At 43.3% G+C, this 25,944-nt stretch overlaps 1 protein-coding gene across 1 annotated transcript in view; it reads right to left on the reverse strand.

Moving 5' to 3' along the window:
* Nucleotides 1-612: 612 nt before the first annotated feature.
* wwtr1 (WW domain containing transcription regulator 1) overlaps nt 613-25,944 on the reverse strand; it is a 31,052-nt gene continuing 5,720 nt past the window's right edge. The window contains exons 2-5 of the mRNA XM_048604587.1: nt 16,508-16,704; nt 5,385-5,530; nt 5,112-5,209; nt 613-4,206 (exon numbers count right to left, since the gene is read on the reverse strand). Of these exons, the coding sequence (XP_048460544.1) occupies nt 4,001-4,206; nt 5,112-5,209; nt 5,385-5,530; nt 16,508-16,704 (647 nt within the window). The 3' untranslated portion in view covers nt 613-4,000. The remainder of the gene's footprint in view (nt 4,207-5,111; nt 5,210-5,384; nt 5,531-16,507; nt 16,705-25,944) is intronic.

The raw sequence follows: 25,944 nt of genomic DNA on the forward strand, positions 1-25,944 counted from the left end.
ACACACCACCCTCTGTGTGAAAAAGTTGCTCCTTAGGTCCCTTTTAAATCTTTCTCTTCTCACCTTAGACCTATGCCCTCTAGTTTTGGTCTCCCACACCCTGAGAAAAATATTGGTCAGGACTCCCTTGTCCCTCTTAAAAATAGCGCCACGCAATACTTTACGTTCAGCGGAAAGGGGAAGGGGCCTCTATTTGACATTCTAACTGAAAGATGCCATGTCTGACAGTGCAGCATTTCATTTGTAATTAATTTGGCACTCAAATCTCCACAGGTAGATTCTACCGCATAATCTTATGACTTAGCACGGACAGAACAAACTGGCTCAGAGGGCAAGACATGATCAGAGTCAATACAGTGTGGAGCTGGAGGAACATATCAGGTCAGGCAGCATCAGAGGAGCAGGAAAGTCAATGTTTCAGGTTTACACCTTTCATCAGTCCTGCTGTGTTCCTCCAGCTCCACACGGTGTTATCTCTGACTCCAGCATCTGCAGTTCTTGTTATCTCTTAAGACATGAGCGGAATTAGAGAAGGTGACAATGGGGCAAAATCATGGTCTTGAAAGGAAGATTTTCACCCAGAGCAGCAAAAATAAGAACAAGACAATCATAAAAGATAAAATCCAATTATATTTATTTTTTTTTTAAAAGCTTGTTGTACAAGACTTCAAGGATTTAAACCGGAACTGTTTACATACAATCTGTATGCATACCCTGCTATATGCAATGCTCAATACATTTCAGTACAAAATAACCCAGATTCAAAACATAAGGACACATACATGATACACTTTCACACTGTATGAATAGATCAAGCTATCTATGGAAAGGTTCATACTGTACTAGAAGTAACACGTTTTAAGTAATTATTCCATAAAGCTGAAGAGGTTCACACAGGCTTGAATGCCTACATGCAAGAAAACCTTGCCTGAGTGGCATTCAAGCTGTACTTCTTCTGCAGGTCCTCCAATATTTAAAATGCTGTTATTATTCCAGCTTTCTCATCTGTTCCCTTGTGCATTCCTATTTTCCAAATCTACCCCTCCATGCAGTTCCTCATTATCCATATAGACGGTGCAATGATTTTGTCTGTGATAAATATCGCACTCCATTCACTAAACTAGGTGTGAAGTCATGGCCACTGCAGACAAACCTTTTGGATAAATGACAATTCCTTTGACCGGCTACCACAAGCCAGGAGGTCAAGGCAGATTTTGAAGGCAAGGGCTACCTCAAGTGACACTACTCCCTCTGAGGAAGGACCCGAAACGTTAACTCTGATTTCTCTTCACAGACGCTGCCAGACCTGCTGAGCTTTTCCAGCAACTTTGTTTTTGTTGTTGACACCACTCCCTCAGTGGCTCAGTCTCTGAGTAACTATTACAAAGATCCTTCTCACAACCCGTGTTTGAGTATGCGATGTTATCGATGTAGCATGAGCAAAGGTTTTGGTGAAGGAGCCAAAAAAAGTCAGTGGGTTTGTGTGAATTCTGGCCAAAATGGAAAATGCTCAATGAATAAGGGCTAAAAGTGCAATTCATTCAACTCACATTAAGATTCCGAGCTTTGAAAATAAACAAAACCAGACCGGTGCCAATTCCACAAGGAGAGGCCTCCCCAACTCTGAAGGATGTTGATAAATTAAAAATGATATTAAAGAAATGAGGAGAGTTTGCTTATTCTGAATTATTTTTACTCCCTTTCAGGCCATGCACCACTATCTGTCCTCCACCAGGTACAATGAAGTGAGTGTCCAGAGTAGACCTCCTACCATCAGTGTTACTTTTACCAATGGCCACTGCTCTTTCTCCTTGCTCTATGACTCAAAGCCTTCACAACTGTAATGGGCTCCTGACACACAGCACTCTCTCCACATTCTAAAAACACACACAATCAGGGCAAGAGAATCTTGAGCAAACAGCAAGTGCACGATATGATATTTCAGCAGGGACAAGCACTCAGTCACCTGATGCCCCTTCACACATTAGGAAACATTTTATGCTTATATATCTCATTTATTCACAAGAGTGTTGGCTGTTCCAGGGAGTCAGACCCACGTACAAGCCTCAAGAATTAACTGGATCTAAGTATAGAGGCTTGTGGGGGAATGAAGCTCATCATTTCTCTCATCCAATTCTGCATCAACATCTGTTCTACTTTTCCCATTACCAAAACCTTTCTGAAACCGCTCATCGATGTGTTTTGTTTGTCTAAATGAAGGGATGACGGGTGGGGGGTGTTCCAGATGGTGCCTGTAAACTCCAGACCCAAAGCTGGCACCGAACCTGAATGCTGGAACGCCCATCTGAATCCAGAGAAAGAGCAGCCAACAAAATGGGCACAGACATTTAATGTCATTCTATCCATCCAGCGCTGCCACTTGCCACATTTACAGAGCACAGGCTGCACTATCATGTCTAACCTCACCTTTTATCATTTCAATCATTGATTAATGTTTGCCGAAATTTCATTTACTTTCGGGTCAGCATTCCTCTCCCCTGCCATCTCTGTGAATTGCATGTGGTGCTGTCTCTATCTGTGGGAAAGGAGTTACTTGTTCATCAAATGGAATCGGGCAGCTTCCTGTGTACTGTCCATCAAGCACTATGTTACAATAGGGGCATCCTTCTATGGCCCTTCAGTACAGCATTTTGCATCATTCCCTTTCCACTCCTACCTTGCACAAGCCAACTCATTCCACCCTGAACTTGACCCACCCCAATCCATTGCAACCTTACCACTTCCATTACTCCAAATTCTCACCTGATTACCAACAGAAAAGAAAGGATATTGTCACTTTCTTTTTAAAGTATAACAATTTGAGTACTTGACATGATAAAAATCTAAAATCCAAGTTTCAATATGATAATAATTAAAAAAAAAAGGTTTTTTTAAAAAAAAGAACTAAGTAGCCACTCAATAAAAATGTGGTAGTTTTTTTTTGTTTGCAAAATCTATTTTTACAGAACATAACATTGTAACATATCAAACTATGAGGGTATACAGTTATATTTATCTACGTTATAATCTCAAAGCCTTTGAAAGATATGAGTTTAGAAGCTAATGGCTGTGATGATATTCAGGGACCCATTACACGTTCCCCTGACCGCTATTTGGACAGAGTCACTAAAAGCTGTTTGCTTTAAATGGTTTAGCAATTCTGTTAAATTTAGCAGAGAAAGGAATGCCATGGGAATGTGGCAGACCTGCATCCGCCTTTGCTGCCAATATGGGCACCTAGGCCATGAGAATTAAGTAATAGCATGTAATTGAGTAATACAGAACTGCAGCACGAGCCACTAAGAGTACAATAGTTCCCCTATGTGCAAATGGCGACTAATCATTGCCACGGTGACAAAACTCCAAGCCTGGACATTCTTTGTACATTTTGATCTAGAACAGTACAAACAAATTTTAAAGCTCTGTTTGTATTAAATAGCCGGTAAGTGTTTGGTATCACTTCCATTTTGCTGATAAAATGTCACCACAACTATTTGATTAACAACATCCCCCCCTTCAGCCCCACCTTCCCCAATGTGTTGCTTTCAAATTTGAACCAAACAGACTCCAGTCATGTGCTATTACACACACAAATAAACACGAGTGGCCAGTCTCTTTGGTTCATTTTCATCTTCCTTTTGGCTGCTAAGAATATAATATTAATAATAATGGACCAAGAAATCATCCGATTTGCCATGCAAAATAGGATAAGCAGTGAAATCTTTGATCTTCTACTAGCAATTAACCCCATGAATACATGGAAGGTCAAAGAAATTGAAATAGTTCAAGAATATAGTTCATATAAAGTTCTGCTAGCCACCTTTTCTTTACTTAAATGACAAGCATATACCACTTTGGGGTGTCAGGGGAGTGTAAGAGTCATCAGGCAAACAAAAAAGCGCTACTTGAGGCAATCTGCCTCTGATCCAAGCAGAAAAGGTAACTTTTGTCTCGATTTTTATTTTTGTTTTCTTTCTTTCCTTCCTTCTTCCTCGAGTGCTTACAACCAAGTGAGGAAAGTCTCTTTCGGATTGAGGCTAGACTCCACATCGGGCAAGATGTCTGACCCGAAGGGCTCCTGCAGGCTTGGCATCAGATCCTCGCCTTCCAGAGTCCCCAGATCCACATTGGTTCCAGGCAGGGAGTCCAGGAAATCAGGGAAGCGACTGGGCTGATTTGCTGTCATAGCGGTCTGCCCCATGTCTCCTGCAGACAAAGCAAAGGGCTTAGATGGAGCTCCATCAAAATCTAACACTTCAAACAGTGGCACAACCATGACAACCCGAACAAGTCCACCTTAAGAAATAACAAACTTCTACCAAAGACCTGGGTCTGTGTAACATAAGAACTAGGAGCAGGAGTAGGCCATTTGGCCCATCCAGCCAGCTCCGCCATTCAGTAAGATCATGGTTGATCTTTTCATGGACTCAGCTCCACTTATTTGTTTGCTCACCTTTACCCTTAATTCCTTCACTGTTCAAAAATCTATCAATCTTTGCCTTAAAAACATTCAACGGAGCAGTCCCAACTGCTTCACTGGATAGGGAATTCCACAGATTTGTTGTGGGGCATGTTGGGATATCCTGAGGCTGGCGCAAAAGATTCGCTTCTTTCCAGCCTCTAACTTGTCCAATGATTCGGTTGATAAGTGGTCTGCCCAAATTGAAAGGTCTGTGGACCAAAACATGCAACTAATCAAACTAATCCCCATGCACTTCCACAACAGAAAATGACCTTAGGCCAACCTACTTACCATTGACTTTCACAGATCTCTACACAACATTTCCCATTGTATAGACTTTTAATGAGTTAAATCATTAAAAATGATAAGGATTCTGGTGCAAACTTTGGATTTGTAAGTACCTACCATGCCAAATACAATGTAACCACCTCAAATAGAGATATTCAGCCTATGTTAGAGTGACTTCTCTTTGAGCTTACATCAAGTTGCTTGGAGTTAGATTCATACATTATGGGAATTTCTAAATGTGTACTTTACAACAAATCTTAAACCAATTACACGATTAAGGCTCAGTGGTATTAATCTATCATACATCTGCAAAGTTCAGTATTATATAAGAAAGATAGAAAGACAATGAGGCTGAATTCACCTGTATCCATTTCTTCCACATGACCCAGAAAATCTTCAGGTGTTCTTCCTAATCCTAAGCCACTGTCTGCACTTGCCTGCCGTGAGTGATATGGTCCACTGTGTATGAATGCCAGCAGGGAATGGCGGTGATGGTGGCAGGGCGGGTGGGGAGGTGAGGGAGAAAGGGAACGCTGTTATTAACATGGCACTAAATCAAAGTCTCTGAAATAAAAGCAAGCTGGGTCTCGGCTAATTCAGGCATTCCTGTCGTGTAAATTGAAAGAAAGCTTACCTGCTGAGGAAGGGATCGGAGCCATTGTTTGTAATGGCATGCATCTCCTGTGTCATGGTCGGTGTAGAGACTGCATTCTGGGCTGTGGAGATGTTATCTGATTCAATTGGAATCTGATTGGGAATCTGATTGTACAGTGCCTTCTCCTGAAAGAAACACAAAGGCTGTAACCAAGTGCTTTCCCTAAAGAAAATAGAATGCCCCCTTACATAAGAACAAGCCACGCTTGCTACTTACAGATGTCTCAGTCAGACAGCTTAAAAAAGACAAAGATGACATGTCTTGAAATGGACAGACAAACGCACGCACATGCATAAACATCCCAAAGTTACAGTGCCACCAAACATTTTTAATCGCAGAGTTTCTAATCTTGTATGATGTTCCCTATCTCTTCGCTGTTCAGTATTAATAACCTGTGATTACGCCTCTGGTGGTACAGGGACTGATATTAAACTTTGCACCTGTTTGGAAAACTGATGGTGGGATTCAGCTATCTGTTCAACTCAACGGAAGTGATTTCTTTTTAAATCATTCGCAGGATGCGTGTGTCACTGGCAGGACTAGCATTTATTGCCCATCCCTAATTGCCCAGGGGGCAGTTAAAATTCAACCACATTGCTGTGGGACTGGAATCACGTGTAGGTCAGGATAGCAGTTTCCTTCCCTAGGGGATATGAGTGAAATAGATGGGTTTTTCCTGACAATCGACAATGGATTCATGGTCATTACTAGATTCTCAATTCCAGATATTTTATTGAATTCAAATTCCACCATCTGCCATGGTGGGATTTGAACGCAAGTCCCCAGAACATTATCTAGGTCTCTGGATTAACAGTCCAGCAATAATACCACTAGGCCATCACCTCTTTCTACTCTGTAGGGATCCTGTGATTCTATGAATGCAACTAGGCCATGGCCTCCCAATAATGCAGTCAGATTTTGGAGGGATCTGAGTACCTATTAGTTGCGGGCAATTTCTTTCCCCTTTTAGCCCAGGACAGAAGTTGGTGCAAATACAGAGCAGGTTGTTTTTACCTAAAGATTAGAAAGACAAGCTAAAATGTTTCAATTATGGGTCTGCGTTTGCCAATGCTGTGTAGACTGTGCCTGGCAATCACTTCACATGATCACCCATTGTCCAAGTGCCCATGCAAACAGCCATTTCCCACCCACCAATTATTAGAACATTCATAGCCATTACTCTGAAAATAATCAGACATTAAAAAAGACTTTATTTAACACCCCTTCTATATTGTTTCTCTGGGATGTTTTTGGCCATATCCTAAAGATTAACCTTTAGAATCAAGGAAGGGTGGCAACTGGTTGGCATTGTGGGTCTACCAGTCAGAACATGGGTTGCAGTGGTTCAAGATGGCAGCTCACCACTACCTTCTCCAGGGCAACTAAGGACGGGCAATAAATACTGGCCCAGCCAGCAATGCCCAGAGCTCACGAGTGAATAGAGGAAAAAATCTCTACACACAGCAGGCTATATCCATAACATCATGGAGGCAGACAGACTGGCAGCATATTTATGTTTTTCTTTCGGATTCCCTGTGTTTGCAGTTTCTTTACTTTCATGTTTGATTTACTGAATTTCTCACCAGCTTCCCTCCAAGTGATGACAGAGTTCAGAACAAACACAGCCATGTTTAAAAATGGCTACCTACATTCCAAAGTGGCCACTCGAGTGTACTTTAGCTGTAAAGCACATGGGCATGCCTTGGCACGGCAGAAGGTGATTGCCAAATTTCCAAAGAACAGTCATTTTGGGCTCCTAACCTTAGCTCTGTTTTTCTCTCTCCACAGATGCTGCCAGACCTGCTGAGTTTCTCCAACTCTTTCATTTAAGACAGAAAAAAGAAAACATTTTTTCCCTCTCAAAGATTATGAGTTTTTTGAGTTCCTCAAAAGGCAGTGGATGCAACAACTGTATATATTTTTAAGACAGAGGTAGATAGATTCTTGATAAAGGGGATGAAAGATTATTGGAAATGTGCAGGAATGTAGAGTTGAGATTAAAATCAAACCAGAGTCTTGTTAAATGGGGTAGCAGGCTTGAAGGGGCCGAGTGGCCGACTCTTGTTCCTTGTTCATATATTTGTTTATCTCGGTAAACACAACTTTGTTCTTCTGACTGACGTTCTTTGTATTACTGGTACTTTTGGTTCCGATTTGAGATTTCCAGTTTATTTCTGTTGTTTTTATTGATTTAAGATTGGATATTTTCTACGTCAGGGGGGATGAATCAGCACTCTCTGTGTCTGTGGCATGCTATGTCAGCTACATGCCTTGTATGTCACCAGAGATCCATAAACTGTGTAATCTTTCGGAGTCACCCCAAAAGGTGACACTCCCTACATAACATCGAGAATTGCATGCAGTTTGTGGAAGAAAGTGGAAGACATTGATACAGGGACTGTGATTCTAAGAATTACACTTTGAGACAGTTGACACAAAGAGGTGCCTGATGGAAAAGGAAGTAGGAAGCCTGCTGTCTGGAAAATCTGTGATTGCTGAGACATTGAATGAACTAATTGTAATCACAATTTTTTTTTAAGAAATGTATTTTTCAACCCGCTTTAAACACTTGAACTTTTTGGAAGAGGAACAGCCTACCAATTCCTTGGCTCTTCAGAAAGAAAGCTGGATCACTACCGAGACTTCTGCGGGAATTAGCTCCCACATCCGTGCAGCTATATCCCCCTCGGGAATACACAGGAACAGGACGAAGGGGTAGCTGTTGTTTAAGGCCTGCTCATACTTCAACCAAGGATCTCTATGTGGAAAACAAATAAAAAAAAGCCCCTCTCGCAAGCCTGAGCTCTGCTTCCTGCTGTCACAGTGAAACACCTTTCATCAGCATTTTCTTCTGGCAACCAGAATGAAGACAGCAGCAAAGATCCGAAATGGTGTTCTCTCCTTTCTTTAATCAGTCATACTCCTGTTTTAACCCATCGCCCCCACCCCCACACTCCTCTATCCATTCCACCAACTCCCCACCTATCCCCAGTAGGGGTTACAATATTGCAACATGCAGGCATGTCTAGCTGAAGCTATTTACCGTCAACTTTCCTGCTCCTCTGATGCTGCCTGGCCTGCTGTGTTCCTCCAGCTCCACACTGACTCTAGCATCGGCAGTTCTTACTATCTCTGAGCTTATAGATTTGCTGGATTTAACTAACTGGTCCACGTTGTCTGCCCAACGCTGACCATTAGAATCACGAAGAATCTCTCCTCTCAAATGAGCCCATTGCCATCCTATTTTACTGGCCATTTCACAACAGATTTGTTGAAGAAAGAGATGCTTAGATGTTCTATGATTCCCTGCTGGAATTGTGTACTGTGTGTATAGGTGCAGAGGTCATTGAGATAAGAAGAACTTATTTGATTTATATAGCAGCCTTCATGACTGTAAGAGATCCAAAAGCACTTTTGTAGTGTAGGGAATGCAGCAGCCAATTTGCACACACAAAGCTCACACAACAAGCAAGGAGATAAATGATCATATTGTTAATATAAAAGCTGCGGATGCTGGAAATGGGAAATAAATACAAAAGGCAGTACTCAAATAATCAGCAGGTCTAGCAGCTTCTGAGGAAAGATTAACAGAATTAACCCTTCAGACACCTTTCGTTACAACATTCTGGTCATTGACCTGAAACGTCAAAGTATCTCCACACAGATGGTCAAGGTCAGAAGTCACCAGGTTATGGTCCAACAGCTTTATTTGAAATCGCAAGCTTTCGAAGCACTGCCCCTTTGTCAGGTGGAGCGGTTGTGATTTCAAATAAACCCTGTTGGACTATAACCTGGTATCGTGTGACTTCTGACTTTGTCCACCCCAGTCCAACACCAGCACCTCCACATCACACAGATGGTGCCAGACATGTTAGGTATTTCCAAAGTTTTCTCTTTTTATTGTAAATGATCATGTTGCCTGGTTTGAGGGATAAGTTTTGGCCAGGACAGAGACTTTCTGAATCTTGTTTAAAATAACCCTGTGCCACTTCTTTGATGTGAACAAATGTATTCTGTAGTGTAAACTTGAGATAGCAGTCAAGGCCTGAGTTTGATGTCTTGTGCAAAGGTCAGAACCTCTGAGTACCGCACTGGTGTTTAATAATCAAGGATAAGGCACTGAGATTAAAGGCACAATCTCAGACCCAGAGATGGAAGAGCTACTACTGAGCCACAATTGACAGAAAAAAAACTTGCATTCGGATCGTACCTTCCACATTCTCAGGATATCCAAAGTGCTTGACAATCAATGAATCTGAATCATGGTCATTATGACTACATAGGCAAATGCAACAGCCAACATAGCAAGATCCAACAAATATTGAATGAGGCCAGATAGCAAGAACTGCAGATGCTGGAGTCAGACATAACCCAGTGTGGAGCTGGAGGGACACAGCAGGCCAGGCAGTGTCAGAGGAATAGGAAAGCTGACATTTCGGGTCAGGAATCTTCTTCAGAAAAAGGGTCCTGACCTGAAACATCAGCTTTCCTGCTCCTCTGATGCTGCCTGGCCTGCTGTGTTCCTCCAGCTCCACACTGGGTTATCTCTGAGGCCAGATACCTGTTGTGGTGGTGGCAGCAGTGGAAGGATAATTATTACGTAGAACATGAAATTCATCTCCTATTATTCTTTGAATATTGCCATAAGATCTTCCACAATTTTCTCAGCCTGAGACTGTTCACGGCCTACCATGCCTGTGGTGAAATATTCCATAACTGACTCCATATTTTGTTCCTGGGCCTAGATTTCTGATATGGGCCTTATTAGACAATTCTACACAACAGGACTGCTAAAATATGACATTTGCCGCAGAAAATTTGCAGATAGATCATCACAAACATAAGAACTCAATTCCATCAGACATACTCTCGCCCTAGAGGAAAGGAATTGTCATTTGTTGAATTGGATGCAAATAATGCTTTGACACTACTGAAAAAAAACAGCAGGGAGTTTTCTTGATGTCCTGGGCATCATTCCTCCTTCAATTAGAGCTGGCAAAAATAGACAAAGAAAGGGTCTCTGGACCCAAAACGTTGACTCTTGCTTTCTCTCCAGAGACACTGCCAGACCTGCTGAGTTTCTCCAGCAACTTCTGTTTCTGCTTCAGATTTCTAGTGCCTGTAGTTCTTGGTTTTATTATTACCCAGTCTCTCTCACTCATTTGCTGTTTGTGTGACCTGATTACATGCAGATTGGCTATAATAATTACTCAGCCTGACAAGAGCACGTCGATAATAACCTGCTCAAAACGCATCCACTTACAAATCAGGCCCAGTTTCCAAAACACATGGGATGACAGAAGTTAGTATCAAACTCTGGAGAAACACAGAATATTTTTTCTAGGGGTAGCACTGGGGAAGTGTCTAGCCCTATGGACGTGAGAAATTGGATCTTTCGAATGAGTGTTCTAATGTGTAACGTTTCAGTGTAAAGAAATCTGCCAGAACAAGATCCTTTTTTTAAAATTTAGATTTTTGGATTTACAAGTTTCTTGCACAGAAGTTAGATGTTCCCTAATTTCTCACTGGTGACAATTCCATCCATTGAGCTGATAAACCCCACACTCATGTGAACTGATTAAGTGGGATAGTGCATTGCCCCACTTTCTGTAACTGCAAGGAGTGATTGGAGATTCCCAAATCCCCACTCACCACCACAAGGAGACGATGAGGTAAATAGTTTCTGCTTAAATGCATCTTTGCTAAACAAGAACATGGGGGAGACAAGAACAGCATCTATCTTGGTAGGGTTGGACATTGAGAGGTGGAAGGTGGCTTGGGTGAAGCACAAACACTACCACGGACTAGATGGGCTGAATGGCCTGTTTCAGTGCTGTAACTGCTTTGTGTCTCAATGTAAGGTGTAATTGCAGCACGGTGGCTCAATGGTTAGCCTGCTGCCTCACAGTCCCAGGAACTTAGGTTCGATTCCTCCTCGGGTGACTGTCTGTGTGGAGTTTGCGCATTCTCCCTGTGTCTGCGTAGGTTTCTGCCAGGTTCTCTGGTTTCCTTCCACAGTCCAAAGATTTGCAGGTTAGGTGATTATCTATGCTAAATTGCCCAAAGTGTCTAGGGATGTGTAGATTAGGTGGCTTATAGGGGGATGGGTCTGGGTGGGGTGCTCTGAGGGTCGGTTTAGGCTTGTTGGGCCAAAGGGCCTGTTTCCACACTATAGGGATTTTATGATCTATCGGTGCCTGGTAACCCAACTGAGATTAGTATCCAGTCTACTTGCCCCATACCACAAAGCATTCACAAATATATGAATCAGTAGGATTTTGATAAGTTTTGGCCACACTTCATTTCACTGGATCTGAAGGCACAGATTGCTCTGGTGTGTCCAATGTTGCTGCACATATTTCAATGGTGAGTGAGCACAATGAAGATAAAAGAGACAGGTAAAGTCACCAGGCCATGGGCTATTCTCCCATTCAAGAGGGCTGAATGCTGCTGGTTGAAGCCACAGGTCACCACACCTCGGACAGGTGTGAGAAGGAGAGCCCCTCATATTAACCTCAGCTGCTGTAGGAATTGAACCCACACTGCTGGTATTGCTCTGTATCACAAACTGGGCATCCAGCTAACCGAGCTAACCAACCCCTATATTAGAGTAATACAGCAGGTGCCTCTAGTTTCCATGCTGACCTTACCCCATAGCTAAGGTAAAGTGGTATGGAGCTGTTCCCATAAAGACACTTCCAAAGCATCCAATTGCCATTGGTGATTCAAGTATTTAAGAAAAGTATGTGTAATAGCATTGTGGCCGAGAGACCAATGGGAAATAAGAAGCCAAAAGTATGTGTTTGCTCTTTGTGACCAATTGGCACAATTTTGTGCCCACTGTTAGTTCTCAATGCTTCAGATTTCAGCTCCTGCTTCTCTACTCTGATATCTTGATCTCCGTCCCTCACTACAAATGATCATTTCTTTTATGTTTTCCCAAGACAGGTATCATAACGATCTCTCTTAGTGGGGAGTATCCTTTCCAGAAATAGGGTTAAGACCGTCTATGTGATTTATATAAATGATTTGGATGAGAATTTAGGAGGTATGGTTAGTAAGTTATGGATGACACCAATATTGGTGGGAGAGTGCACAGTGAACGTGGTTATCTATGATTACAAAGGGATCTTGATTAATTGGGCCAGTGGGCTAAGGAGTAAAATGGAGATATTGCATTTATACAGTTAATGATAAGGCCCTGGGTAATGTTGGCAAACAGAGAAACCTAGGGGGTTCAAGTACATAGTTCGTTCCAAGTTGTGTCACAAGTAGACAGGGTGGTTGTGAAGGCAGTCAGCATGCTTGCCTTCAATGCCCAGACCATTGAGTATAGGAGTCAGAAAGTCATATCTCCTCTGGCCTGCTCAACCCCTAGGTGTGATCATGACTGATCTTCAATCTTGCCTATTCTTTCCTACCCTCTCTTTATATCCCTTCATATCCTTAAGGCCCAAAAATATGTTGACAACAGTTTTGAATTGACTCAACAGTGGAGTATGCGGAGATCTCAAGTTGAGGGAAGGGATGTCAAAGGTTCTCAACCCTCCAAGTGAAGAAATGTCTCGTTATTTCAATCTTCAATCTGTTTACTCTGAAAATGGTGACGCCCCCTAGTTCTAGACTCAGCAGATAATGGAGGCATCCAGAGAATAGAGGCCCATTCTACTCACTATTCTATATTAGCATCAAGATCAACCCACTTTTACATTCAACACAGGGTTTGATTAGTTTGGGTAGCTGGTTTGCAATGCAGAGTGATGCCAGCAGCATGGGTTCAATTTCCACACTGGCCAAGGTTTCTATGAAGGACTCTCCTTCTCAATCAGTTCCCTCACCTGAGGTATGGTGACCCTCAGGTTAAGCCACTACCCGGCCATCTGTCTCGAATGAGAGAGCAGCCCTATGGTCTATTAAGACAATGGTGACTTTACCTTTTATCTTATGATCAATTAATTTCACTTTAGTAGAGGTTTCTCTTTTGTTGATTTCTTGAGGCTTTTTTGACAAAAATGCAAAATGTCTTTACCAGCCAATAGCCATCAGGTGTGTTGTGAAATGGCTTTCCTATTTAAGGTCGACAAAAAGCAACTTTATTTCTCTCCCCCTGAAGACGACACGGGCCTGGCTAAACTATGAGGCCAGACAAGCATGAGCAGTCGACATGTCAATTGTAATTGATCTCCCTTGTTATCCCCATCAGTCCATCAGCAGATATATAGCCTCCTATACACACTGGCTGAGATCAGGCATGTTTTATATTGTTCACATTTTTTTCTGGGAGAAGTTCCGAATGGAATCAGATTTCTTTCTTTTTATTTATTTCTCACCTCCTCCTCGGGACCCCTCCCTCCACCCAGTACAGATTTCATTGATTTCGTTTGAGTGAGCTCTTAACGCTTGTGGGCACTTGACTAAGTAACAAAGTAGCTGTTCACTGTGGGTGAAATCTTTCCCTCCTGCAATGTGAGGCTGAAAGTGGTAAAGAGGCCAGATCATCAGGCACTGGGGAGATACTAACTCCCTTCCCATCACCTGAGAAATTAAGCTCTGGGAATGGTTGACTTTCCTGTTCTGCCACCAACTAAGACTCTTAAATTCTACATTCCCTCAACTTTTTGCTTCTGGGGTGGTACGGTGGCTCAGTGGTTCGCACTGCTGTCTCACAGCACCAGGGACCCGCAATTAACTGTGTGAATTTTGCAACGTCTGCTTGGGTTTCCTCTGGGCGCTCTGCAGAATATATTTTATTGCCAGATTGTCATGGCATCATCCCTGGACCCCAGGTGGATGGTTACTGCCGGGAAAAGTGGCTGTTGTTTGGGGGAAGACATCCTGGGAGTGGAGGTCATGAGGTGCTGAGGGGGCAGAAGTGAGGACAGGCGATAGCTCTCAGTGGGCATTTGCTACCTTTGGTCTAGCCACTTTGTACAGTTTGAGGGGCTCAGGACAGTGTGTGGACCCAATGAACTCTGCTTCCAGAGGTCACTGCTGTGTGTGGAATCTCAGATGTCTACACAGCAGAATGATAAAATCCCTACAGTGTGGAATCAGGTCATTCAGCCCATTGAGTCCACACCGACCCTCGGAAGAGCACCCTATCCAGACCTACCCTATCCCTGTAACCCTGCATTTTCCATGGCTAACCCACCTCACCTGGACACTATGGGCAATTTAGCATGGCCAATCCACCCTAACCTGCACATCTTTGGACTGCAGGAGGAAACTGGAGGAGACCAACGCACACATGGGGGGAATGTGCAAACTCCACACAGACAGTGGCTGAGGGTAGAGTTGAACCTGGGCCCCTGGTGCTGTGAGGCATCAGTGCCTACCAGTGAGCCACCATGCTGTCCCCTTTTGTGTTAGTCTTCACAGTGGAATACGCCAATAATATTCCAAAATTACTAAATAATCAAAGGGTAATAGGAGGAGAGGAAATAAATCCAACTATCATGAGAAAAAAAAATTATTCGGGAAGCGTAATGGGGTTAAAAATGGATACGTCCCCTGTTCCTGAAGGGATGCATCTCGGAACATTGAAGGAAGTAACTACAGAGATAACGGATGCATTGATAGTGATCTTCCAAGAATCTTTAGATTCTGAAAAAAGTATCAGAGGACTGGAAAACTGCTAATGTAATACCTTTAGTCAAAAAGGGTAGGAGACAAAAAAGTAGGCAGCTCTAGGCCAGTTAGGTTAGTATCTGTTATTATAATTAAAATTACAAAAACGACAAAGGAGTTCACAAATTTATGAGAACTCTTGAAGAAGGTAACAAACAATTTAGATAAAGGGGAAGCAGGAGATGTAATACGTTTGGATTTTTCAAAAGGCTTTTGATAAGATAACTCATGTTAGGCTACTTAATAAGATAAGACACAGTGGTGCTGGAGGTAGTGTATTACCATGGATAGAGGATTGGCTAACTAATAGAAGACAGAAAATTGGGATGGAGGGTGATTTTTGACATGGGTAGCTGTAATTAATGCAGTTCGCAGGGATCAGTGCTGTGGCCACAATTATTTACAATGTTTATTTATGAATTGGATGAGGGAAGTGAATATACTATAGCCAAATTTGTGAATGACACAAAAAATAAGTGCGAAGGCAAGTGATGACACAAATATTGCCCAGGACAATACAGACAGATTAAGCAAATGGGCAAAAACATGACAGATGGAATATAATGTGGGAAAATGTGAGGTCACGCACCTTGGTACAAAGAATACAGGAGCTGAATATTAGTTAAATGCAGAAAGGCTGCAGAAATCCTAGCACAGAGAGATTTGGGAGTACTCATGCGAAAATCTCAAAAAACTAGCTTATATGTTTAGTAGAAAATAAGAAAGGCAAATAGACTGTTGATCTTTATTTCAAAGTTAAACAGTGTACAAAAGTCAGGAAGTTTTGCTGAACTATACAAGGCACCGGTCAGACCATAACTCAAAGACAGTGAACAGTTTGGGCCCATTATCTAAGGAAAGATACACTAGCATTGGAGGCAGTTCAGAGAAGGTTCACTGGGCTGATACCAAGTATGTAGGAACTGCCTTATGAGGAGACGTTGAGCAGGTTGGGCCTGTACCCATTGGAGTTTAGGAGAATGAGAGGTAATAATATTTAAAAGCACAAGCTTCTTAGAGGGCTTGACAGTTTAGGTAAACATAGGTCATGTTTTCTTGTGGGTGTACCTAGGACAAGATAGCATAATCTCAGGCTCCCAATTTAAGACAGTGACAAGAAGAATTCTTTTCTGTTAGAAGGTTATGAGTCTGTGGAATTCTTTATTACAGAGGGCTGTAGCGGCTGGGTCATTCAATATATTAAAGGCTGAGATAGACAGATTTTTAATCATTAAGCCAGTCAGGGGTTATGAAAAAAAGGCAGGAAGGTGGAGTTGAGGATTATCAGATCAGCCATGATCTCATTGAATGGCAGAGCAGACTTGATGGACCGAATGGTCTAATTCTGCACTAATGGTTTTATTCCATATAATACACTTAGCTACCAAACCAATGGAGGAAGCTAGCTTTCAGGCATTTGCAAAGATGTCAAAGAGGAGATACCAAGGGTAAGGGGCTGGGATAGAAAGAGCTACCTGTCTCATGAGCTCCTGTTGCAGATGTTTAATCCTCTCCTTTTCCATCTGGATCTGTTGGAGACGCATCTTCTGTTGATGCTTCTGCTGCACCGTCATGGCACTGGATAGATTCATCATGGCCATCCGCGGATTCTGCGAGGGCACAACGGGAGGGGGTACAGTGGTGTTTGGCGTCATCTGCTGCTGGTTCATCACTGGGGAGAAAGGAGGAAAGCACATTAAGCCCTGCAGAGCGTGAAGTGACCATCCCACTGCCGTGTAACTTTTGCCTGCAATGCGGACCAATCACGTGTGTGTGCAAACCATGTGATACCCAGGAAATGAGGTCGGATTGAGTGCAGGCCTATTTAAAACGATGGGCCCTGCATTGTTCCACACAGTGAGTACTTCAATGCTGCAGGAGATTCCCTGCTACAGACAGGAGCTGGCTTTGGATAGCAGCTACCTGGGCACCTTCAGAAACGGTTCATAGAATGATATAGAAATTACAGCACACATACAGACCATTCAGCCAAGCCAGGCTGTTCCAATGTTCATGCTTCCCCCTCACACCTCATGATCCAATGCCATCACCATTTCCTGTTAATAATCCTTTCACCTAGAATGTTTGTTTATCTAGTTTCCCCTGAAGATATGTTTTCCTTTCTTATGAGTGCCGCTGGGGGCCAGCATTTTGTTGCCCACCCCTAACCGAGTGGCTAGTTTGGACGGCGGGTTTGATAAGATCGCAGCCCACGGTGAGTTGAGCTGTTAACAAGGCGTTCAACAAGCAACGAGGACCATCAGTTGGGACCTTGACACTGCCGAGCGAGAATCTCACCACACCATCTGAGAAAAGTGAATGAGATTGTGCGAGGAGATCTCAATGTTGAGTTAGGCCTTGCTGAACATCTCCCATCCCCCTCAATTCTACCACTCATCTCGCTATAGCCCACCCCCACTCTTGAGCCTGGGAAGATACACCCTCGCTCCTTTATTAAATAATCCTGATTTATTGACTAAATTCCACAAGCTCGCATTTGAAGTCATGCCCTCAGAGAATCAGTCCTGGGGTCTATTATTAACCCAGCAACATGACCATTATGCCACTGCCTCCTCTGGGCATCTACTTTATTCATTCATGGGATAAGGGCATCGCTGGCTAGGCCAGCATTTACTGCCCATCCCTAACTGCCCAGAGGGTGGTTAAGAATCAACCACATTGCTGTGGGTCTGGAGTCACATGTAGGCCAGACCAGGTAAGGATGGCAGTTTCCTTCCCTAAAGGACATTAGTGAACCAGATGGGTTTTTCCAACAATCGACAGTGGATTCGTGGTCATCATTAGATTCTTAATTCCAGATATTTATTGAATTCAAATTCCACCATCTGCCATGGCGGGATTTGAATCAAGGTCCCCAGAACATTATCTGGGTCTCTGGATCAACGGTCTAGCAATAATACCACTGGGCCATCACCTCCACTATTGCTTCAATCATGCTTCAAACAGGTGATAGCTAGTTCTCAGCATGTCTTCTATCAAACACTTATCATAATCTTAAAGACCTTTATCAGTTCATCAACTATTCATATCTTTTCGAAAGTGAAAAAACCCAGCCTGTTCAATTTTTCCTGATACTCATAACTGGTAAATTCCGGCTCTATCCTTGTAAACATGCAAGAAGTTAGTTTGAAATGCAGTGACCCTTGTTAGACAAGCAAACAAAGTTTGCATGTGTTACAAGGTCACCTCAACAGAGGTGATGTAAGTGGCCCACCATTCAGAAGTAAGAGTGAAACATATTTGAAGCTAATGACCTTTTAATTGTGTGACAAGGTACAGAACAGTAATTCGAGAATAACTGCCAAGAGTCCACTAGTGCGCTTTTTAATCAGTCTGCAAGAGGGACCATGCATACCAACAGTCTACACTTCCCAGCAAACCAAATCAGAAAGTCACATTGTTGACTTGGGTCAGTTTGCAAGAACTTTTGGAACACAGGAATTCCTAGACGAGAAAAGGCCAACAATTTGTCTTCTATCACCCTATTGAAGACTTTTCCACTTGTTCTTTCCTCCCATTCCATTTTCTCTGCCTCTCCACCTGCTTAAAACCTGGTACCTCCCTAACTTTTCCCAGTTTCTGCTGAAAAGTCATTGGCCTGACACATAACATGTCTCCCCACAGGTATACTCAGTATGGACAGCATTATCTGTGATTTCTTTCCGAAATCCCTACTTCAGAAAGTTGTAAATTATCAACAAATAAAAAAAAGGGGCTTTGGAAAAGTCTCTGCTTGTAGATTTTATGATATTCAACTTTAGAGAACTTGACAACAAGCCTAGAGCTTACAGTAGACAGACCACAGATTGTAAACCTGCTGTCTAGCAAAAGTACAGCCTGATGCTATGTGAGTAAGTTAGGGCACGATATTCTGAAATGTTATAGCCTTCATCGGAGTGCTGCCAAACGTGATTTTATATACATATTTTCAGTTTACGATGAACTTCTACTTAGTTTTCACAAATCGCCAGACTTATTCCACGATTGCAGGATGGTCTGTCCTAACTTGCTATAGTTTGCAGCAACAATCTAACTTGCTTGGACAGGTATAGGTAATCCATTAACAACAACAGAAGGCTTAGGGTCATGCTTGAACCATAATTAAGCAATTGCTCACTCTGCCTGAGGTCTCTCCAAAGAATCCCAAACTCTTTCAGGTTCACGCTGACCTCACTACACAAAGACTATCCTCGGAGAATTGTCCGACCTGAGATGTCACCTCTTGCATTCATTGATAAAACCTTTAGTAATCTCGGGACATTGACTTGAAAGAAATTCGGAGATTTGCATATTAATCAATCGAAACCTGCATCTCCTTTCTAACTGATTAAGGATTTAACAGGAGGGAGTCAGCCAGTCATTTTAGGGTTATTAACTACATTCGTATCAGTTGTATCATCCTTGATTTTTTACTTATAAATTCTGTGCCTTGATACTTCCTCTCTCATTACTCCTGAGGAAGGGGCAACGCTCCGAAAGCTTGTGTGTTCAATAAACCTGTTGGAGTATAACCTGATGTCGTGTAATTTTTGACCTTATCCTCAAAGAGGGAAGCTGGCAAGAGAGTCTCAGTGGGCTTGCTGCAGAGGGACTGAATTTTCTCTGTAAGGGAAACCTGGCTAAAAATTATACAAAACAACACAGTGCAGCACTCCTTCCCATCACAGCCGCAGTGCCTCCTGTTCCTTTCGTGTCAGTGAACTGTAACCTGAGCAGGCAGGGCCTGTTTAAACAACAGGGTCCTTTCACAGGCATCAGGGAGTCAGGGAGGGAGCCACCTGAGAGATTCACCTCCCAGTTTGCTTCTTGGTGCAAAATGCCATATTTAACTGTTTCCTTTAACTCAAAAGACCCTGTTCTTCTTTAACTAAGTGCAATACGATCTTTTTGTGACTGTACAGCCTCCCACTTAACACCTCATTGAGTTGTGGAGTTCTCTAGCACAGAACAAACGGCCCTTCAGCCCACTGAAATGGCACTGGTCAAAAACAATCACCTAACTACTCTAATCTCATCTTTTTGGCCCATAGCTTTGTATGCCTTGGTATCATGAGTGTACCTCAAAATATTTCTTCAATCAGGGTTTCTGCCTGTACCATTCTCACAGGCAGAGAGTTCCAGGTTTCCCACCACCCTCTTGGGGAGAAAAAAATTCCTCAAATCTCCTCTAAAACTTCTGTCCCTTACCTTAAATCTATGTCCCCAGTCATCGATTCCTCCATCAAAGAGAAAAGTTCCTTCCCATCTACTCTGCCAAATGTGTCTCAGTTGGTGGCCCTCTTGTCACAGTATCTGAAGAGTTTAAGCCCCATGCCAGATATGTCTTCAATGCAGTATATGGGCTGCCTTTAGGATGAGGTTGGAGAGTTTCAGTTACAAGAGAGATTGGACAGACTGGAGTTGTTTTCCTTAGAACAGAACAGATTGAGATGGGACATGATTGAGATGGACAAGAAAGGAGGTCAGAATCCAGTCAAGTTTCCTACTGGGACACCCAATCAACTCCATTAACATTGTGGCTCATTCTCCTGCTTATGGGCAACTGGCAATCAAAGACACTGTGGGGATTTTGAAAAGTCCAGGTGCACTGCTGATTGAAAATCTTCCTTTTGCAGTGCACTGTTTGATGGAGACCTGACAAAGGAGCAGCGCTCCGAAACCTAACTTAAATAAACTTGTTGGACTATAACCTGGTGTCATGTGACTTCTGACTTAGCTCACATGAATCACAGGGTTAGTGTCTCATTAGAGTCCTCTGGGATTGTCCTGGGGTCTCCAGGAGTTAAGGATTAATTATCAAAGCAGCTCTTCCAAAGAGCCAGCACAGTCACAATAGGCCAAATGGCCTCCCTTCTGTACTGCAGTACTGTGATCTTACCATTTTTAAATGCTGTCCGTGGGATTGGACGAGCCCTAGTGTACAATGAACACTGCATTAACCTTACAGATAGTGCTATGCTTCTGTGAAGGGGGTGCTCTGGAACTATTTAACAGGCTTGTTTTAAAGTTGATTTCTTTTTAACCACAGACTAACATGATTTCAGCTCGACAGGGGCAAGGATGGTTGGGGGGCAGTGTGCGTGGGGAGGGTGGGAGCATGCGTGGGTTTGATCATCTGGATTTTACAAATGTCATGCAGAATACACAGAGCAAGCCATTGTGTGAAGTCACACCCACACTGTGTTTAGACATTACCCCTGCTTGGGGCTTTCTATTAGGACAGAGAAGGGAATCTGAAATGCTTTCAGATGACAGGGGTGCGGGGTGGAAAAGGGACAATTATCATTTTTAAATGCTCTCTGTGGGATTGGATGAGCCCTGGCGTACAATGAACACTGCATTAACCTGGCAAACTCTGGCTGACTGGCCCATGCTATCCTACTCTCCAACCTCCTCAGGCACTTCAAAATATCAAGTCACAACTTGAGACCAACGGAGACTTTGTACAAATGTTTGTGCAGAATGTCTGAAACAGTTATTCACTCGCTCCTCCCCAGCTTTTAATGTTTAAAACAAAAAGGCAGTATCTGTCAGCTGAGATATTGCATGGTGTTTCAGACAATGAAGGAGTTAACAGGGTAGGTACAGAGATACCATTTCCGCTAACGGGGAAATATCGAACAATGAGGCACAGCCTTAATGTTAAAGGTAGACTGTTCAGGAGGTGTCATCAGAAAGTGCTGCCTCTCACACAGGCCGGAGCAAATTGTGGACTCCCATTGTGATGAGGGAGGGGCTTACTTGAAACTTCCAAAATGGAAGTTGCTAAGATTTTGTTAGGCAAGAGTATTAATGGTTATAGTCAAAGCTGCGTTCTAGCTAAATGGCAGATCAGCCTTTATGGGCCGAATGGCCTATCGCTGTTCCTGTGTATCACAACAAAGGGGGAGATGACAACTGTTTCAATCAGTTTATTACATTCGATTGCCCCATATTCATTTTGGCAAATGACAGCCTTGCAGCTCAAACATCATAGGGCTTTACAGAGCCACAGCAGAACAAGATATTTAAAGTCTAATGGCTCTTTCTTTTTTTTAACTAACTGTGCTGCATCATGAGGTAATGGGAAGTGCAATCTCCTCCAACAAGAAGCACCACCACGGACCTGCAGCATTAATACAACAGAGGCTTTCATCACGGAGGGAGCTGTCTGTGTTTTGCAGACCTCCCTGCTAGTAACTGCAAAATGTGAGCTGTGGTTCATTGGGTTGCGATATCAGAAAGCTGGGGATTCAATCCCACTTCAGAGACTTCCGCACATAAGCTCCTCTGATGCTCCACTGCAGAACAAAGGACTGTCCTGTCTTGAATACTGTCTTTTGCTTGAGATTTTAAACAGAAGCCTTATCAATCCTCTCAGGTATATTAAAAGATGTCACAGCACTATTTGAAAAGGCTTTCTCTCTGTCGTCTTATACCTGAACAAACTAAAACAGTTCTTTCACCATTAATACTTTTTTTTTGTTTGAGTGACCTTCCTGTGAATGAATTGGTTACCATGTTTCCCACATCAACACTCCGTCTTTGTAATGTGCTGGAGTCTGGAACAAGGAGTATAGCCTCAAAGCCAAAGTATAGCCATCTAGAAGGACAAGGGCAGCAGATACAATGGGAACACCACCACTTACAAGTTCCCCTCCAAGCCACCCACCTGATTTGGAAATATATCACCGTTCCTTCACTGTCACTGGGTCAAAATCCTGGAATTCCCTCCCTAAGGGCATTGTGGGTCAACCCACAGCAGGAGGACTGCAGCGGTTCAAGAAGGCAGCTTACCACCACCTTCTCAAGGGGCAACTAGGGATGGGTAACATATGCTGGCCAGCCAGCGACGCCCACATCCCACAGATGAGTTTTTAAAAAATTAGGGTGCAGCCAGGCTATTCAGATCAAGAACAATTTTCTTCCCCCCACAAAAACAGCAGCAGAAACTCACTCCCCAGTAAAGGGATGGAGGGAGTTCAATTGAAAGAATCAAAACTGGTATTGGTAGATTTTTGACAGGCAAGTCGAGATAGATGGAGTTAAGGCAGAGATCACAATGTAATTGAATAGCAGAATACATTTAAAATGCTGATGTACCACCACTGTAAGAATTCCATAAAGAAAGATGTCTCCAAACAGATTTTAATTAACAATTCATTCCTTATTCTCCATCAATAAAATTCTGTGCATAACATGAAGAAACCATTTAGAGTTAACATACAACGAAGCAGAATCTTTGCATCAAGCATTCCTCGTAGAAACATTCACATAGAGACTCAGAGAACGGGAACAGGAGTAGGCCATTCAGCCCATCAAGCCTGGTCTACCTGATCATCTAACTCAATACAGCATTCCTGCTTTCTGTCCATACCCTTTGATCCCTATTATCTAGCTCCATCTATCAATGTGGTTGTAATGGGAGAGCAAGAGGGGTGAAGAGGGTGGTGTGGTGGCTCAGGGGTTAGCACTGCTGCCTCACAGCGCTGGAGACCCGGGTTCGATTCCAGCCTTGGGCAACTGTCTGTGTGGAGTTTGCGCATTCTCCCCGTGTCTGCGAGGGTTTCCTCTGGGTGCTCCGGTTTCTTCCCACAGACCAAAGATGTGCCGGTTAGGTGGATTGGCCATGCTAAATCATACAGGGATGTGCAGGCTGGGTGAGTTAACCATGGGAAATGTGGGGTTACAGGGATAGGGTGTGGGTCTGGGTGGAATGCTCTTTGGAGGGTTGTGCAGACTCAGTGGGCTGAATGGCCTGTTTCTGCGCTTTAGGAATTCCATGATTCTAAAGAACAGGCATCATACTGTAAAACCTGTCTTCAGTCAAGGGGCCAAGTGCTCTAGTCTCCCCCTGCATGTGCACCCCTGACCCACTTCATGTTCACCGTTGCTGGGGGTGGTGTTTCAGGTGTCTCCCTCCCATCAGACTCAAAGGTGCCGCAGGGATTGCTCCCCCCGGGGGGATGTCAACATCAGGTGCCATGCACTAGCTGCCTGATTGAAAACACATGCTTGGCACCAGCTTCCAGCACTTTTCTGACTCAGTCACGACATGCAGGAGTTAGCCTGCTCACTGTGCCAACAATGAGCTTCTTGTTTCAGTTAGTTGAAAGAGAGAAGGGGAAAAAAATGCAACTCATGAGAAGATCAGAGCACGCTTGGATTTAACAGTGTGCACCCTTCGATCTGTTAACCTGTGAAGCATTAGCAGTGATGAAATGTCTAATGTAAATGTGCATTCAGTTTGGCCCTGGGTTTGGAAGTGCATTAATCGGGCTTTCAGCAAATGATTTGTTTGTTTCTCCTGTCAGGCTTTCACTTTATCCAGCTTTCTTGTCACAAAGGACTTTTCTTGAACAAAGGAGACCAGCCTCTTATGAAATTGGCTTCCACTTGGTGAGCTGGATCCTGTACCCACTAACCTTGTGAAACCTGCTGCTAACACACAGTTATCCTCACACACTCCCCACCCAGATTCAAAACCGAAGGAAAAAACTGCTGGGCTGGAAATTCAATATTTGGTCATCTTTGATGCCAAATATTTAATTTCATGCTAAGTTATGCTCAGATTGTGATCAACTTGATTCAACATGTCTGGCTTTGAGAAAGCTGGCTTTATGAAAAGAGACCAGTGTGTGTAACTGAGTTTAAGGAATGCTTCAGTAGCCTGGTATTCACATCCCGAGGTCGTATAATGTTATCTGACTTTAACCTGGATTCTAGGTAATATCACACAATCTAGTTTGCATCCTAAACTGAAAGTGGTTTTGGCAGGGAGAGCTAGGTAGCAAGATGCCAGCTGCTCTTGCTTCTGAAATACAACAGTGGGACTTGAGCACAAAAGTCAAGGCTTCGCTTTTGTACTGAGAGATTATCCTCACTGTCATTCATGAGATGCAAATGTCACTGCCTAGTCCACCCTTAACCCCCTGGATAAATGATGATGGGCTGCCTTTATGAACCGCTGCAATCCTTGGGGTACAGGGACACTTAGGGAATGAGTCCCAGGATTTTGACCCAGTGACAGTGAAGGAACAACATTACAGTTCCAAATCAGGGTGGCGAGTGGCTTGGAGGAGAAATTGCAGGTGGAGGTGTTCCCATTTTTCTGCTGGCTTTGTCCTTCCTGGTAGCAGAAGTCACAGATTTGGAACATACTGTGGATCCTGGTCTATCCATGTCAACACTACAGTCAAGAAGGCACACCAATGCCTCTACTTCCTCAGAAGGCTAAGGAAATTCGGCATGTCCACAGTGACTCGTGCCAATTTTTGTAGATGCGCCATAGAAAGCTTGGTATGGCAACTGCTCTGCCCAAGATCGGAAGAAATTACAGAGAGTTGTGAACACAGCCCAGTCCATCACACAAACCAGCCTTCCTTCCACTGACTCCATCTACACTTTCCACTGCCTCAGGAAAGCAGCCAACATCATCAAAGACACCTCCCACCCCGGTTGTACTCTCTTCCATTGGGCAGAAGATACAAAAGTGCGAAAACACATACCAACAGATTCAAGAACAGCTTCTTCCCCGGTGTTACCAAACTAATGAACAGACCTCTCACATATTAGAGTTGATCTTTCTCTGTACCTTCTCTGTGACTACATTCTGTACTCTGCTCTTGTACCCTGATGTGCTTACGCAAGGTATGATTTGCCTGGATAGCACACAAAGCAATACTTTTCACTGTATCTTGGTACATGTGACAATGATAAGTCAAATCAAAACAAATAAGAAGACTTGGTAAGTTCCTGCAGTTCGTCTTCCAAACTGCTGCCACTGTGTGAATGAATGGAGTGAGTAATGAAGTTAGTGGATGTGATGCCAGTCTAGGGGTCTGCTTTGTCCTGGATGGTGTCAAGCTTCTTGAATGTTGTTGGAGCTGCACCCATCCAGACAACTGGGGAA

The sequence above is a fragment of the Rhincodon typus genome, chromosome 13 (assembly GCF_021869965.1).
Source record: "Rhincodon typus isolate 14 chromosome 13, sRhiTyp1.1, whole genome shotgun sequence".
In the NCBI taxonomy this organism is placed as follows: domain Eukaryota; kingdom Metazoa; phylum Chordata; class Chondrichthyes; order Orectolobiformes; family Rhincodontidae; genus Rhincodon; species Rhincodon typus.